Genomic DNA, 16,176 nt, shown 5'->3' with positions numbered 1-16,176 from the left:
ACATTCCAAACCAGTCGCCGTCTGGACAGGGTGCTTGGTGAGAGGAAAAGAACTCCTATAGACCACAGCGACCCCCCCTCCCCGGCCCTCAGATCTACCACAGTGCTGAACCAAATACCCGGGTGGGCAAAGCTGGGAAAGAGCAACTCCTCCCTGATCAGCCACCCAGGTCTCGGTTATACATGCCAGGTCGGCACCCTCCTCCAGAATTAAATCATGGACAAGTGAGGTTTTATTATGTACCGACCTGGCATTCAAAAGCAGCACTTGGAGATCCGAGAGCTGGCTGATAGGACAACCAACAATCCTGTGGATATGAGGAGAACCGGAACAAGGCACAGACACAATTTGTCTGGGACGAGTTTCCCTTACCTGGCCTGTTCTCCTCCTAACGCCATACCTCCCATTACCCGTCACTACACTAATTGGGGGCCCCCGAGAGCCCCCCCACGAAGGATGGAATCTTATCTCCCAGGCACATGTTAAAAATACACAAAACCACACAAACAAGCAAACATACCAATCATTCACCCCACATTAGCCCCCACACACACCCAAACAAACGTTAAAATGAGTTAATCCTCGTCAAGCAGCGATGGCAGTCTCAAGTCCCATCCAAAGGCAAGCCGCAGCAAGGACACCAGGACAGCAACACAGCCCCAAGCAGCAACAGAAGCGCCACACGCAAGCAAGAAAGCGGCGAGGTGGCAAAGATATACGCCGCAGTGATAGTGTCCTGGGCAACGGCACGGCTCTCAGCGATGATGAAGACGCCCGCAACCAGCGGCGGCGATGGCGGCAACACAGTCCGCAACAGCGAAGTCCACCGGCAGCAACGCGGCACCTTGGCGAAGATGACAACGCCCCGCGCGTAAGCGGGCAGGCAGCAGCAATGGCGGCAGCACGGACCACAGCAACGGAGTCTCCAGCAGCGATATCTCTTGAGGCCTGAATCTGTAATGGTTAGCCAGTATCAGCTGAAGCAGAAGAAGAGCAGGTTTTCCACAGAATCTCATTGATATAATCCAGCCAAGCAATGACTTGACTATTGTCTCCATTTTGGTTAATGACTGTGCCGAGGTATTGATAATCCTTGACAAGTTCGAGGTCCCAGGGTAGGTTCTAATGATATTAAAAACACAATATTAAAATCAGTGAAAACAGTAAAGAAAATAGGGTGGGTCTCAATCAGGTGGCAGATGTGTAGGAAGCTGCTTTATACCAGCAGTCCATCTCGCTCAATATTGCCTACTACACTGGCTAGCAGCACCCTCCAGGGTTTCAGACGGAACGATTCCAGCCGTACCTGCAAATTGAACCTGGCTATCTGCATATAAAGCACATAGCCTGCCACTGAGCTATGGCCCTGTCTGCACCATACAAGGAGACGACATACGGCTCTGGGGAGGGAATTCCACGGCTTAAGGACTGCCACAGAGAATGCCCTTTGGGTACCTCAACTGCAGGCAGAGATACTTTGTAAGAGTCATGCGGCATCTTCACCTAGCAGACCTCTTGTGGGATAAACTGTCATGAACTGAGGTCGGCGTGGTCATACGCATCATGTGCTAAAACTCAGCTGGCGGAGAGAGAAGTGCGAAATGTATAAATTAAATATTCATGCATCTGATGAATCGACTCTAGTCCCCCACACGTTGATGCCACAATAAATCCTTCCCCAGGAATCCTTTGTGTGTGTGTGTGTATGTTTGATGTTAACGGATTGCTAAAGAAATCAAATGCATGTTTATTCAGAAGTAAGGCTGCAATCCTATAAACAGTGACCTGGCATTAAGGCCCACTGAACCTGCAGCTATCCCTCTGGAACTGGTGCCTGCACGTGGTCGTTTATCTTAAATAATTCGTATTAAAATTCTAAAAATAAAAATCATTTTGTTGCGTTAACGCTCCACCCTGCCTATCTTCTGTGAGATGCACGACGCTACAAGAACTGCGCCCTGATGCCTAATTGGCTCTTGCTCCCGTCAATCATCCACCTCTTTCGGGGAGTCTCCAACGAGTCTGCAGAACTTCTGCCCTCGGAGGACAATTCATACTAAGCGAGGCGGGGAGCTTCTATTGTGACGTCTCCCTTAGCAACCATCAGCGAGACTCGCGTCCTAGCGACGGCCCCGCCCCTTCCCATTCATGGCCCCGCCCCCTCCACCTTGCCCTGTGAACGCGCCGCTTTACCCCAGATTCCCCTCCTCACTTTTAAGAAACCGGGTTTTTTGTTTGTTTTTTGCATTGATGAGGACGGGGAATTGGAGAGAGAAGAGAACTGGGCAGTGCTCTAAAGACCTGAGCGCATAAAAGGGGGTGAGAAGCTATGTGACGGATGCTCTCCCTGGGAGAAATCTCCAAAGACCAGCCCAGTCTATCTGGCTTTCTACTTAGAGCGGCTTTTCTTTCTTTCCCCTTTTGGTAAAGGCAGAAGAGCAAGGGGTGGGTGGGAAAGAGGGTGTGAAAATGCTGGACACCATCCACACCGCGATCCTGGAGTGTGGGAGGAACGTCTTCCTTACACTTCCCAAGCTCACTACGGAAGGTAAGCTTGATTTCTTTGTTACATTTTTAAAAATCTCATCCTTCTGAATTAACCACTAGGCTAGCTAATGCAATAAAAATGGTTGCTTTCTTATTAATATAATGTACCTGGTAGAACATCATTCCCTCCCTTTGCATGCGGAAGGACCCAGCCTCACTCTTTGGCACCTCCAGCTAGGGTTGGAAAATTCTGGAGAGTTGCTACCAGTCAGTGCAGACAGTACTGAGCTACATGACTCAGTATAAAGGCAGCTTCTTACTTTACCTCCCCCCCCCACCATTCTCTACCTCTGTCTCCCATAATACTCAATTAGGGACACAGGAACATGGGACGCTGCCTAATGGTGAGTGGACTGACCATTTAGCTCAGTACTGTCTACACTGGCTGGCAGTGGCTCTCCAAGGTTTCAGGCAGGGGACATTCCCATTTCTATTTGGAGATGCTGGGGACTGAACCTTGGACCTTCTGCATGCGAAGCAGCTGGTCTACCATTGAGCAACGGATCCTTTTTATTCTGCTTGAAGGCTTCCCAGAGCCCTTCCAATAAAATTGGCAGCAGATTCAGGACAGATCAAGGAAAATACGTATAGCTTTTATAGCTGTGATGACTAATCTGAGCCTCCATGTCCAAAATCAGCATACCTGACTACCAGTTGCTTAGGGGAGAACCAACAGGGAAAGGGCAGTTGTCCTGCTTGTGAGCTTCTCAAAAGCATCTGTCAGGCCAATGTGTAAGAAACAGGATGCTGGCGTGGATGGGCTGTACTAGGGGCTGATCCAGCAGGGCTCTTCTTATGTCCTTAAAATGGGTCTCTGCCCCGAGGGGCTTACAGTTGCATTTTGACAATAACAGAGATAACAGAAGCAAGGCAAAATGTAAACAACTGCAGTTATGTGTACTTGGATTTCCTTTCATTTGAGGGTGAGGGCTATGGGGGTTAAAACAAAGGTGTGAGTTTTGGAGGAGCTTTGGTGATGCAAGTTTGGAGGAGGGATTTCAGGGAAGGGGAAAAGGTAGCATCATGTATGTGCTACAGATATTAGAATATTAAGGAGAGCCCTGTTGGATAAGTCCAAGGTTCATCTTGTCCAGTGATCACTTTCACAGTCGCCCCCACAGCAACCGGTAGTGGGCTACTAAACAAGGCTGATCAGCTTACATATTGCAGATAAACTGTTGACAGACAAGTTGCTCTGGGAGGGAGCTGTAGGCGTAAAGTGTAGTGAAGGAAGCAGCTGCAGCCAGATTTCACCCTGACCATAAGCTGTTCACCAGGGAGGGGAAAGGGTTTTGAGGTTAGGCAAAGCCTGCAATTGCAGCTCCTTCCTCTGCCAGATGATCTGATGTGAAAGGATCAAAGCAGAGGGGAGAAGGGTTTCCACAAACTTCTTCTCTTTGCACATATGCAAAAAGTAGCTCATGCATTTTGCAATTGCATGCATGTGATTTTGGGGACGCAATTGCATTTTGAACTGTGAGGCTTTAAACTGCTGTAATGCAGGACTTGATGTTCATCTGGGCATTGACATCTTTGCATTCTTCTTTTTCCCTTTTTCCCAGTCAGGACAGATAAAGAACCTTTAAGCACTTTTCCTACAAACTTTGTATGAAAAAAAATGGAAGGCGAAACTTTGAGTGGAGTTACTAGTGATTAATTATTAGCCTTTGTTTCCCAGGGAAATAGCTTTGTTTGAATATGTGTGTGTGTTAAGGGTGCATGCTTATGTGTGGGTCTGGCCCTGTCCACTGCTAGAATGTAGTCCCTGACAGCTTTCCATGGTGTAACGTAACCTTTGGCCCGTAAAAGGTTTCCCACACCTGCTTTAAGGCGTCACAAGACTCTTTGGTGACTTTCCCCTAAATTATTACCCTGATTGAAATGACTGAGATGAAGTGGGCCCCTGCTTGTTGCAATGTCCTGAACTCTGTTGCCTATAATATTGTTTGGGAAAAGTCAGTGCAGATGTTTTGAAACACTGAATTTAAAGTATTCCACAGCAAGACCCTAGCTCCATAAATGAAATTCAAGTAGGCAGGTCATCTGCTTACCATCTGCTGCCAAGATATCAATTTAATATTGGTTGCACAAAGAAAGTGGAGTTGGCATCTCTTTATCTAGAAAGCGAGGAGCTACTATTTATTTATTTATTACATTTTCATTCCACCTTTCTTCCAAGGAGCTCAAGGTTCTCCTGATCTCCATGATGTAGGTTAGGCTAAGAGACTGTGACTGGCCCAAGATCACCTAGTGAACTTTATGGCTGAATGGGGATTTGAACCTGGGTCTCTGAGGTCCTAGGCCGATACTCTAACCACTCCACCACACAATGTAAATCAGGGGTAGCCAATGTGGTGCCCTCCAGATGTTGTTGACCTACCCCTTCCCTCCACCCCAGCCAACATGGCCATGGTAAGGGACTATGGGAGTTGTAGTCCAACTCCTTCTGAGGGCATCACCTTGCCGACTGCAGATGTAAATGCTTTTCTCTTTTTCCCTACAGGGCAAGGGTGTTATACGATGCAGGATAAACTCTGTGTTTCTTTACGTTTCAGAGGTCCTTAGCATTTGGGGCACCGTTTCTGAATTTGTTGAAAAGCAACTCTCCATGAATAAGGTGGGGACGCCCTGTTGATTCTTTTGCTTCAGTGCGTTTATGTTTTGAATGATTCAGGTGCTCATGCGCTCTGGTCAAAGTAGCCAGTGTGTGTGCATAAGCTTTCCTTTCCCTGAGCGGTGACAACCTCCAAGGGCAACGCTTCTTGTGCTGGGCTTCCTTTAGAAGCAGAGGTCAGTAGGGAGTTGTGGTGTTTTTACATTATGTGGTTTACTTAGAAATATACAAACAATATTCATATTCAGGTAGAGCAAATTTGTGGATATGAGTGCACGAGCAGTCATATAACGAACAGTAATTCTGTTGCCTCCCGTCAGTTCCCCAGAGGGAGAGAGACCAATCCTCATCATCTCCAGGTAGGACTGGGTGAGACTCCCTGACTGTGACCCTGAGGAACTGCCACTAGTCAGTGTAAATCAGGTGGTCCTCCATATGTTGCTGAACTACGACTCCCATCAGCCCCAGCAAGCATGGCCAGTAGCCAGGGATGATGGAAGTTGTAGTTCAGCAACAACTGGAGGGCCAACAGTTCCCCACACCTGGTGTAGTCGATTCTGAGCTAGACAGACCAGTAATCTGACTCAGTATAAGGCAACTCACTATGTCTGGTCTTCAGTTCAGCTCCCATTCCCTCCAAAACCTGCAGTCTCTTCCCCGCAAAGACCTTAGAGATCCATCTTAGCTCAGAAAGTTTCCCAGCTCTTTCCCAACCACTAGCTCCCATTGGATACTCTGTTCCAATGGAATATCAATACCTCAGAACAGTCATTAATCAAAATGGAGATAATAGTCAAGAAATCAGAAGAAAGCTAGGACTGGGGAGGGCAACTGTGAGAGAACTAGAAAAGGTCCTCAAATGCAAAGATGTATCACCGAACAACAAAGTCACGATCATTCAGACCATGGTATTCCTGATCTCTATGTATGGATGTGAATGTTGGACAGTGAAAAAGGCGGATAAGAGCAAAATCAACTCATTTGAAATGTGGTGTGGAGGAGAGGTTTGTGCATACCATGGACTGCGAAAAAGACCAATAATTGGGTGTTAGAACAAATTAAACCAGAACTATCACTAGAAGCTAAAATGATGAATCTGAGGTTATCATAATTTGGACACTTAATGAAAAGACATGATTCACTAGAAAAGACAACAATGCTGGGGACAACAGAAGGGAGTAGAAAAAGAGGAAGGCCAAACAAGAGATGGATTGATTCCATCAAGGAAGCCACAGACCTGAACGTACAAGATCTGAACAGGGTGGTCCATGACAGATGCTTTTGGAGGTCACTGATTTATAGGGTTGCCATAAGTCGTAATCGACTTGAAGGCACATAACAACAACAGCAGCTCCCATTGAAGAACCAACCATCAACCATCCCAAACCATTAATGTTAGTTTGAGATTGGACCAAGGATCTACCGTCGCTTCTAGGCAAACCCACCGCAGTTAGGCATCAGTCCTACAATAATATCTTTTACAGGACGCATGCAAGCCTTTCATATCTGTTGGCTGTGTTTGTACCTGGCTTAACATGTCAAGGCGTGCATGAATTTTGTGTGGCTTACAAACCCCTTTGCTCCTATGTCACTCCTCCCTTTGTGTGAGTGGGGAAACACCCAGGAAACTGCACTAAACTACACTTTGCATCACATGCGAACTGAGAATTATAATAAATGGCTTCCATACAAGCTGGGGTTCAGAAGCCAACTTGAAACTGTGACTTCATTCTCTGGCTTGTTTGGCAGCTGCTAACCATAGTTTCCTGGTTTGCAGATAGTAGGAAGCTATAGTTAGCTGTGGCATTTCTCCACTAATGCAAAGCGAGGAGTAAAAGGACTGTATGTAGATGATGCATATCCTGGCCCCTTTATTAGTAATCATTACAACAATCCTATAAGACTGGCCATTGTTGCTATTTCCATATTACAGCTATAGGAACCTAGGAAGCTGCCTTGATGGAAGTTGGACCATTAGTCCATATAACTCAGCACCATCTACACTGACTGGCAGCCTCTCTTCAGTATTTCAGACAGTGGTCTCTCCCAACCCAGCTGGAGTTGCTGGGGATTGAACCTGGCATCTTCGGCATACAAAGCAGATGCTTTGCCATCGAGCTAAGGTCCTCTCCAAATATGTGTGTGTGACTTGCCTAATGTTCGATCAGACCTAACACTTGACTGGAGGACTTCTAGTCCACAGCTCATGTTCTTAACCATTATACCACCCCAGCTCTTGCTTTCGGTGCCTTCTTTTTCAGGGTGTCTTAATACCAGGGCTGGGGACGTTCTCCTTTTTGAGACAGAAGCTGGAAGTTGGCAATAACAAGTACATTCTCATACAACGGCCTGTGTTCCTTCTGTCTGAGAAACTTGCACAGATTCATGGGCTGAAGTTTAACAAAATACACACTCCCGGTAAGCAATTGGGCTGCAGGGATATGTTAGCACTGGAGATAAATGCTGGCAGAAGCTGAACTGTTGCAGAATTCCTGTTGGAGGAGCACATTTTACCCTGGATACAATCACACGGAGACTCTTTTAAGAAAACAATAACCTGGCATTTATTAGAAGAAATACATGCTTGATAGGAAAGTTCCCTAGTTTTGGCTAAGGTGGAGATGCAACAAGGCATCCTTGTTCCTGCATCTCAACAGAAGCGAGATCCAAAAGGGTCTCCTCTCCAAGGGAGGAGTGGAAGAAGAGAGAGGAAGCAGCAAGTGAGATCAGCAGCCCTAAGAGTATGACCCTAGTACTAGAAGATAGATTGACACAGGTTAGAAGGGAAAGGACAATCTAGGAAGCATGGAAGGTCCTCTCTCTGTCTACTCTTTCCCATGCAGACGCGTCGGCCTTCTGTGCAAGCTGAGTTGCACCCTAACACTTCCAATAGCATTTGCTTTCCTCCTTGCCCTTATGTGTAAGGTACACACCAAGTGAATTGTTAAGCAACCGACATAATGCAAAAATGTGTATTACGGAGCTAAGACGTAGCATTAGTGAGGATGGCAGCAGAATTGTGGAAATGGTGGGAGAGGTAAGGTAAGCAAGGACTAGTCCTTGGCATAGGGATGTAGGACAGTTTCACTGTATGCTTCAGGCTCTGAAGCAGGGGAAAGCTGGCTGTGATGGGCACCCATTGGCTAGCAACAATGCCATCACCAAACCTCACAAGCACGTGTGAGCACCATACCCAGAACAGTTTTGCAATTAGTCCTGACATGTTTCTGGTTTGAGGAGGGGAAGGTAGAGTGAAGGGAGAACGTATACCAGTGGTAGTTGGGGTCAGAGTCCCAAGAATTAAGTACAAAGTCCTAAAGAGGCACATCCCCACCCTCCCAAGGCCTGAGATTCCCCACTTTTGATTTAGAGGATTTGTTATTTTTGTTGCCTAAATGGGTTTGCTGGAAGAAATGTGTGAATAAGATGTTAGTGTTCTAACAGTTCACTCATGTGATGTATTGCAAGGGCAGGACGCTCCATCCTGGGGCAAAATGCAGCACTCTAGGCCTCTTCGTTGGGTCCTGAGTACTATCCCCAGGCCACACCTGCCTCACTGAATGCCTTTTCCTGAGTGGAAGGTATCCTTGAGCTTTTACAGTGCCTCTTTGCAAGGATAGTGAGGTGTATGTAGAAACTAGCCTTTGTTTTTGTTTTTCTGCCAGCTTTTGCTTCTAGCCCCTGCTTCTAACCGCTGGCATGTGGCCCTCAGAAAGTCATCCAGAAGGGAATGTGGCCCGCAGCAGAGCTTGGAAAAGTTACTTTTTTAAACTACAACTCCCATCAGCCCCAGCCAGCATGGCCACTGGATTGGTCTGATGGGAGTTGTAGTTCAAAAAAGTAACTTTTCCAAGCTCTGGCCCTCGGGCTGAAAATGGCATTTCTTCCCATTCCAGTTATTTCTGTCTTCAGCTTCTTTTCCTGCTGTCCTTCCCTAGGTGATATCCCAATCGTTCAGCTAAATTTCATAGTGTTATCCCTGGAGGGCCCCTTCAACAGGGAGATCGTGGAAGGATGCATCCGAGAGACTCTCTTGTCTTTCTCGCGGTCCATCGCCACCAAGCAGACAGTCGAGTTCACTTTCAAGGGGATTGGCGTTCTGGTGATCCGGGACAATAGGGTGAAGATGAAGTTTTATAAAGACTTTCTTCGCACCATGGACGGGAGTGGGAATCTCCTGAAGGCTCTTTCAAACGTATGTTTGTCATTTCCTTCTGGGCCTGGATGTTATTTTGGTCTTGTATTTGAGTTTTCATCATAATAAATAAGTATTGCATTCAAGACAGTTCATTACTATCAGGCTGCAGTCCATTAATCGGATTAATTGATTAAAATACATTAAGGGCATTTCATTATTACTGGAGCTGCAACGTTGAGTCCATTTATCGGATTAACTGATTAAAAAATACATTTGAGCACCTAAAATGATTCCTTCAATTAACTGGCCAGTAGGGGTTGTATGCAACTAAGTCCAACTCGGACTGGACCGACTGAAATAAATGAACCTAAGTTCGTCATGTTCATTAACTTCAGTGGGTGTACTCTGAGTAGGACTAGCAATGAATACTACCCTATATTTGTAATACAAGTACTTTAAGATGACAGATACCATCTTAAACACGGCATTCTATCCTGTGGCAGAAATTGGGGGAATTCAGAAATGGGGGAATTAAAGTGGGTGGACAGTAAAACTGACTTTTAAAGCATCAAACCTGGCTTGTGTTTTAACTGTACCCCTGCACCACTTATTTTTAACATTTTTGACTGGATATAATGAGCTCGAGATGGCCAATGTACAGAAAAATATAGAGAAATAGAGATGCAGCCCATAACACCCCCTGATTTTTAAAAAGAATTAAATAAAGAATTAAATTAAATAAATAACCAACTCCCCCCCCCTTGAACTTTCTAGGCTGGCTACAAGCCTGAGAAGGTGTGATGGGGCAGAGGCATTTACCTGACCTCCCCGCAGGTGAGTCACTGCTGCTGACCGGGAGGGACGAGGTGGTGGGGAGGGTGATGCGGTGCAAATGCACTGGCAGGAACATCAGATTGGCTGCACTGCATTTGCACCATGCTGCCCTCCCCACCACCTCGACCTTCCCATCCTTCTCCCAGTAAGCAGCAGCGACTCACCTGCGGGGAGGTCAGGTAAGCTCCTTTGCTTCCCCACACCATCAGCTACTGAAACTTCCTGTTTGTCTGGATGGAGAGAGATGTGTGTAGGAACTCCTGACTTTTGTGTGGTTGTACAAAGGTAAGAGCCACATCCATTGCCTCACCCACTTTTTTTGCCGCTGGCCTTGCCTACTACATACTGGCATGCAGTGCCCAGAAGGTTGCCCAGAACGGAATGCGGCCCTTGGGCTGAAAAAGGTTTCCCACCCCTGGCCCAGTTGTTGGAGGTTCCACTGGGCAAAAAGCCAGTGGTAAGAAGATTGTTGTTGTTTAGGGTGTGATCACTTGCTAACTTGCTGGAAACCAAATTGATTCCTCATTTTTGTGCTATAGAGGCCAGGGACAGGGGATTCGGTGTTGTCAGCCAGAGAAACCACTGTTCCACATTCACGCACCGGTAATGTCGTAATGTTTCCAAGGTGGGTGCATTTATCTGATCTGCAACTATCAGGTGGATCCACAGTTGGCTACAGGATCTTACTCAAAGAGTTCTTATCAGTGGTTCCTCCTCAAACTGGGGGGAGGTAACGAGCGGGGTACCGCAGGGCTCGGTCCTGGGCCCAGTGCTCTTCAACATTTGTATTAATGACTTGGATGAGGAGGTGAAGGGAATGCTTATCAAATTTGCAGATGATACAAAATTGAGAGGAGTAGCTAATACCTTGGAAGACAGAAACAAAATTCAAAGGGATCTTGATAGGCTGGAGCATTGGGCTGAAAACAACAGAATGAAATTTAACAGGGATAAGTGCAAAGTTCTACACCTAGGAAAAAGAAACCAAATGCACAGTTATAAGATGAGGGATACTTGGCTCAGCAATACTACATGTGAGAAGAATCTTGGGATTGTTGTTGATCACAAGCTGAATATGAGCCAACAGTGTGATGTGGCTGCAAAAAAGGCAAATTCTATTTTAGGCTGCATTAACAGAAGTATAGTTTCCAAATTGCATGAAGCATTGGTTCCCCTCTATTCTGGTTAGGCCTCATCTTGAGTACTGCGTTCAGTTCTGGACACCACACTTTAAGAAGGATTCAGACAAACTGGAAGAGGAGAGTGACAAGGATGATCAGGGGACTGGAAACAAAGCCCAGTGAGGAGAGATTGAAAGAACTGGGCATGTTTAGCCTGGAGAAGAGAAGACGGGGGGGGGAGATATGATAGCACTCTTCAAGTACTTGAAAAGTTGTCACACACAGGAGGGCTGGGATCTCTTTTCGATCATCCCAGATTGCAGAACACAGAATAATAGACTCAACTTACAGGAAGCCGGATTTCGACAGAACATCAGGAAAAACTTCGTTAGAGTGGTACGACAATGGAACCAATTACCTAGAGAGGTGGTGGGCTCTCCAACACTGGAGGCCTTCAAGAGGCAGCTGGACAGCTACCTGTCAGGCATGCTTTAATTTGGATTCTTGTGCTGAGCAGGGTGTTGGACTCGATGGCCTTATCAGCCCCTTCCAACTCTATGATTCCAGATTCTGTTTTGACTATTTCCTATGGAGACTGGAAAACCATCACTGTTCAATCATTTTAAGACAGATCAGAAATTCCATGCATGTCAGAACACAACTGCTGCCAAATTACTAACTGGAAGTAGAGATAATGGTGAAGGCTGCTTGGAACAGAGGGCTGCCAACTCTGGCTTCTGGGGATGAGTGCTGTTGGGCTCAGGTCCTGCTTGTGGGCTTCCCATAGGTTGGCCATTGTGAGGACAGAAGGGTGGGCTAGATGGCCCTTTGCTCTGATCCAGCAGGGCTCTTTTTATGTTCTTATGATGCAGGGTGGATAATTATTCCAAGCCCGTTGGATTGCCTTGAAACATCGGGCTGTATACAATGCTAGTCTTACTCAGAGTAGACCCATTGAAGTGAATGGACATGACTAACTGAGGTTAATTCATTTCAGTGGGTCTGCTCTGAGTAGGACTCATGTTGGACACAACCCGCTACCTGGCTTTTCCAAGCGTTTTTCAGGGGGGGAAAAGGGATGGTTTCCAAGTTAGTCCGAGGCAAGCTTTGCATTGCTCACTAATCTGTACCTGGGATGGGCAAGACTTGAGGGGTTTCCTCTACCTGGAAAAAGTAGCTGGAAATGCATCTCAGCTGTACTTAAAGAGCCCCACTGGCTCTCAGTCCATTTCTGAATACAAAGTGCTGGCATGCAGAATTAGTGCAGAAACTCCATGCACATTTATGCAGACATAATTGTTGAAGATATACTTTTTAGACCTGCTCATCCCCTGACTAAGGCCAAGTCACTGAGTGGCTGAAAGAAACGCATTGGGCTGTAGCGGAAAGAGTGCCCCTCCTGATGACAATAATATGATAACATTTGGGTAGCATTGCAGAACAACCAATAAAATGGAATGATGTCTGGATGGTCCAGTATAAATCCACCACTAATGCTCTATTAATGTATCAATTACGTGTTGCAGAATACCCCTGCAAAAATCCACCAGTCTGGAGGGTCCCTGAGTTTCAGAAGGAAAGTAGCAGCCCAGGCTTATTTGTCCCGGCAATTACCATATGCTTGTGTGCTGGCGATGGACAAGGGTGCAGACTCCTCGACCACACAACGATGCCTAATACCGAATCAGACCATTGGTCCATCTAACTCAGTATTGTTACTCTGATTGGCAGCAGCTCTCCAGGGACTCAGGTTGAGGCCCCAGACTTGCTGCTTGTGGTCCTTCAAATGCGGTCCCCTTCAGGCTTTCCAGACTTGGGATCTGTCCTTAGGCTAACCATGCATTTGAGTACACACTTCTTAATTTTTAAAAAGATCATCTATTTGTATCAGGGCTGGCTCCAGATTTGAGGCAGCCCTTGTCAAAGTGCCCTCTTGTGGCTACTACCAGCATCTTAAATTTCCCACTTTTTTTTTTTTTTTGGAAGATTGGGTTGTTGAGAAGGGCACTTAAACCACTTTATCTTGATGGATTTTCCTCCCCTCCTCACCACTGTAGGATTGAAGTGAAGGAAATGGAAACCATTCTGGAAGAAGGTGAGAAGATGAGCAAGGAAAAAGAACAAACAGACAAAGAGAACCACAAAAAAGGTTGGTCAAGAGATTTCATTTTCGTAAGCCATTTTACTTTCCTTTATTCACTGGGTAGTAAGGATATGCTAAATATACCAGCTGGGATTTTTTTCTGGGATGTGTCCCAGATTGTCTTGGAAACAGGCTATGTGGACAGAAAATCTCTGGAAATTTTGAAATCGTTGTGTGTGGGGCACCTATTTCCCCCTTAGGTGTTTTTTTTAATGGAAACTTAAAAGTAAAATTACTTGAAATGCTTATCACACATAAGCTTACTTTAGTACTTTTGGACCATGAGATGTGTTACGTATTTACGGTGGACTTGGTGCCAGGTTTACTATTTCTGTAGGAAATTCAAAATGGAAGAAAAGCCCCTGTGGAAATAGTGAATCTGGATTAAATTTTGCGGGAGGGGGAATATGGGATAGCATTTTGATGAGGCTTGTGGGTATTGCTGTACACAGTCTGAAAATGTGTGTAGCTCACAGGTAACTTTAAGGCCCCTTCACAAACTGCTTCCAGTTGCTCTGTGGAATTTTCACGTGACCTTTTGCTCTCGTTTGTACAGAAAATCTTTCGGCAAGGCGTCTTCTCTCTCGCCAACTGATTTCTCCGGCCAAAGTCGCTGGGGTCTGCTTGACTGAAGAGTTGGAGAAGAACCTAAAGTCAAAGCTGCCCCTGCAAAGGTGAGATCTTGAGTTTGAGGGCATCAGCAAGGTTTTTCAGGGTTTTAGGAAGACAGGAAGCTGCCTTATACTGAGTCGCACTATTGGTCCATCTAGCTCAGTATTGTCTGCACTGACTGGCAGCAGTTCTGTAGGGTTTCAGGGAGAGTTCTCTCTCAGCCCTACTTGGGGACTGAAGCTGCAGAGCAGGTGATCTACCACTGAGCTACTGTCTGGTCCTATGAACATAAAAAGCTGCCTTGTACCGAGTCAAACCTTTAGTCTGTTGGTAATTTTTAATGTATATTTTATGTAAAGAGAGGCAGTATGGTGTAGTGGTTAAAGTGTTGGACTATGACCTGGGAGACCAGGGTTCGAATCCCCACATAGCCATGAAGCTCACTGGGTGACCTTGGGCCAGTCTCAGCCTCAGTGGAACTCAATGGTAACCCCCCTCTGAATACCGCTTACCATGAAAACCCTATTCATAGGGTCACCATAAGTCGGGATTGACTTGAAGGCAGTCAGTTTCATTTTTCATTTTATGTAAACCTCGTAGAGGTTTTTATGATTAAGCAGTATATAAATCATGCATTGGATTCCGGCATTGAGCAGGGGGTTGGACTTGATGGCCTTATAGGCCCCTTCCAACTCTACTATTCTATGATTCTATGAAGTCCTGTTAAATAAAAAACCAATTAATAAACTGCTAGAAGACATCCTTCCCAAACCTACTGCCCTCCAGATGTTATTGGGTTACAACTCCCATCATCCCTCTCCGAAACACCTGGAGGGCACCAGGTTGGGGGAGGCTGCCATAAGATTTCAACATTCATGGTGGCTTGTATATGCTCTCATCCACTTCATTTTCCCCAAACACATACAGTTGGAATTGTCCTATCTCCTAATTTCCCCATACACTTTAAACATGAGAATATTGGAGACACCCTGCTCCAGTGAGCAGTCTTGCCACCGCATTTTGCACCAGCTGTAGCTTCTGGATCAACCTCAAGGGCAGCCCCACATAGAGCACATTACAGTAATTCAGCCTGGAGGTTACCAACACATGGACAACAGCGGTCATACTATCCCAGTCCAGAAACGTCTGCAGCTGTCTTACCAGCCACAGCTGGTGAAAGGCACTCCTAGCCACGGAGGTCACCTGGGCCTCTAGCGACAAAGATGGATCCAGGAGCACCCCAGACTATGGACCTGCTCTTTCAGAGGGAGTACAACCACATCCAAAGCAGGCAACTGACCAATTGTCCAAGCTCAGCAACCACCAACCCATAGCGGCTCCGTCTTGCTAGGATTGAGACACAGATTATTGGCCTTCATCCAGCCCATTTAAGAACATATGAGGAGCCCTGCTGGATCAGGCCAAAGATCCATCTAGTCCAGCATCCTTTTCTCACACTGTCCAATCAGATGCCCATGGGAAGCCCACAAACAGGGCATGAGTGCAACATCACTCTTCCCTCTTGTGGTTTCCAGCAATGAGTATGCTGAGACCGTGGATGAAGTACATAACCATTGTGGCTAGTGGCCATTGATAGCCTTCATCTCCATGAAACCTCTTGGTGTGCAATATTGTAGTTTGTCCTTGCACCTGAACCAGGTAAACTATGGTTCCTAATCTGAGTAATCTGCTCCCAGAATCAGAATTTAGTTACAAAGGTTGAACTGCAAAGGATCCTTTACTCCTTCCACAGCCACTGATTCTTCCCTAAACATTCTCTCCTCCCTGCAGATTATATTTCCCCCAGCTGGGCTCATTTTTGGTTCTGGAGCCTCCCTAGTAGAGTTGCCAGGTCCATGGCCTGAGACTGATCCTGTATCTTTAGGAGAAGAGAAAGTCAGCCAAGTGCCGGTGTTCTTGCAACTCTGTAATGGAAAAAACCACAAGGTGGAATTCTCCCTTCCCCCTGCACAACTTTTAAAGATACAGAAGAAGACCTCTTGGTTGCCAGGCCCAGCCTCCTTGTAGTTTTCCTCATTACAGTGTTGCAAGAACACCTGCACTTGGCTGACTTTCTCTTCTCCTAAAGATACAGGATCAGTCTCAGGCCATGGACCTGGCAACCCTACTCACTTAGCTTTTTTTTTTTATAAGGAGCACCAGGATT

At 46.2% G+C, this 16,176-nt stretch overlaps 1 protein-coding gene across 1 annotated transcript in view; it reads left to right on the top strand.

Annotated features, from left to right (window-relative positions):
• Positions 1-2,167: 2,167 nt before the first annotated feature.
• CCDC81 (coiled-coil domain containing 81) overlaps positions 2,168-16,176 on the top strand; it is a 34,348-nt gene continuing 20,339 nt past the window's right edge. Inside the window, exons 1-7 of the mRNA XM_061629620.1 lie at positions 2,168-2,548; positions 5,103-5,164; positions 7,423-7,579; positions 9,100-9,356; positions 10,673-10,758; positions 13,312-13,403; positions 13,954-14,071. Coding sequence (XP_061485604.1) covers positions 2,470-2,548; positions 5,103-5,164; positions 7,423-7,579; positions 9,100-9,356; positions 10,673-10,758; positions 13,312-13,403; positions 13,954-14,071 — 851 coding nt within the window. The 5' untranslated portion in view covers positions 2,168-2,469. The remainder of the gene's footprint in view (positions 2,549-5,102; positions 5,165-7,422; positions 7,580-9,099; positions 9,357-10,672; positions 10,759-13,311; positions 13,404-13,953; positions 14,072-16,176) is intronic.

This window comes from Rhineura floridana, chromosome 5 (assembly GCF_030035675.1).
Source record: "Rhineura floridana isolate rRhiFlo1 chromosome 5, rRhiFlo1.hap2, whole genome shotgun sequence".
Classification (NCBI taxonomy): domain Eukaryota; kingdom Metazoa; phylum Chordata; class Lepidosauria; order Squamata; family Rhineuridae; genus Rhineura; species Rhineura floridana.
Note: the sequence above shows the minus strand (reverse complement) of the source record. Positions and strands in the feature narration are given on the sequence as shown.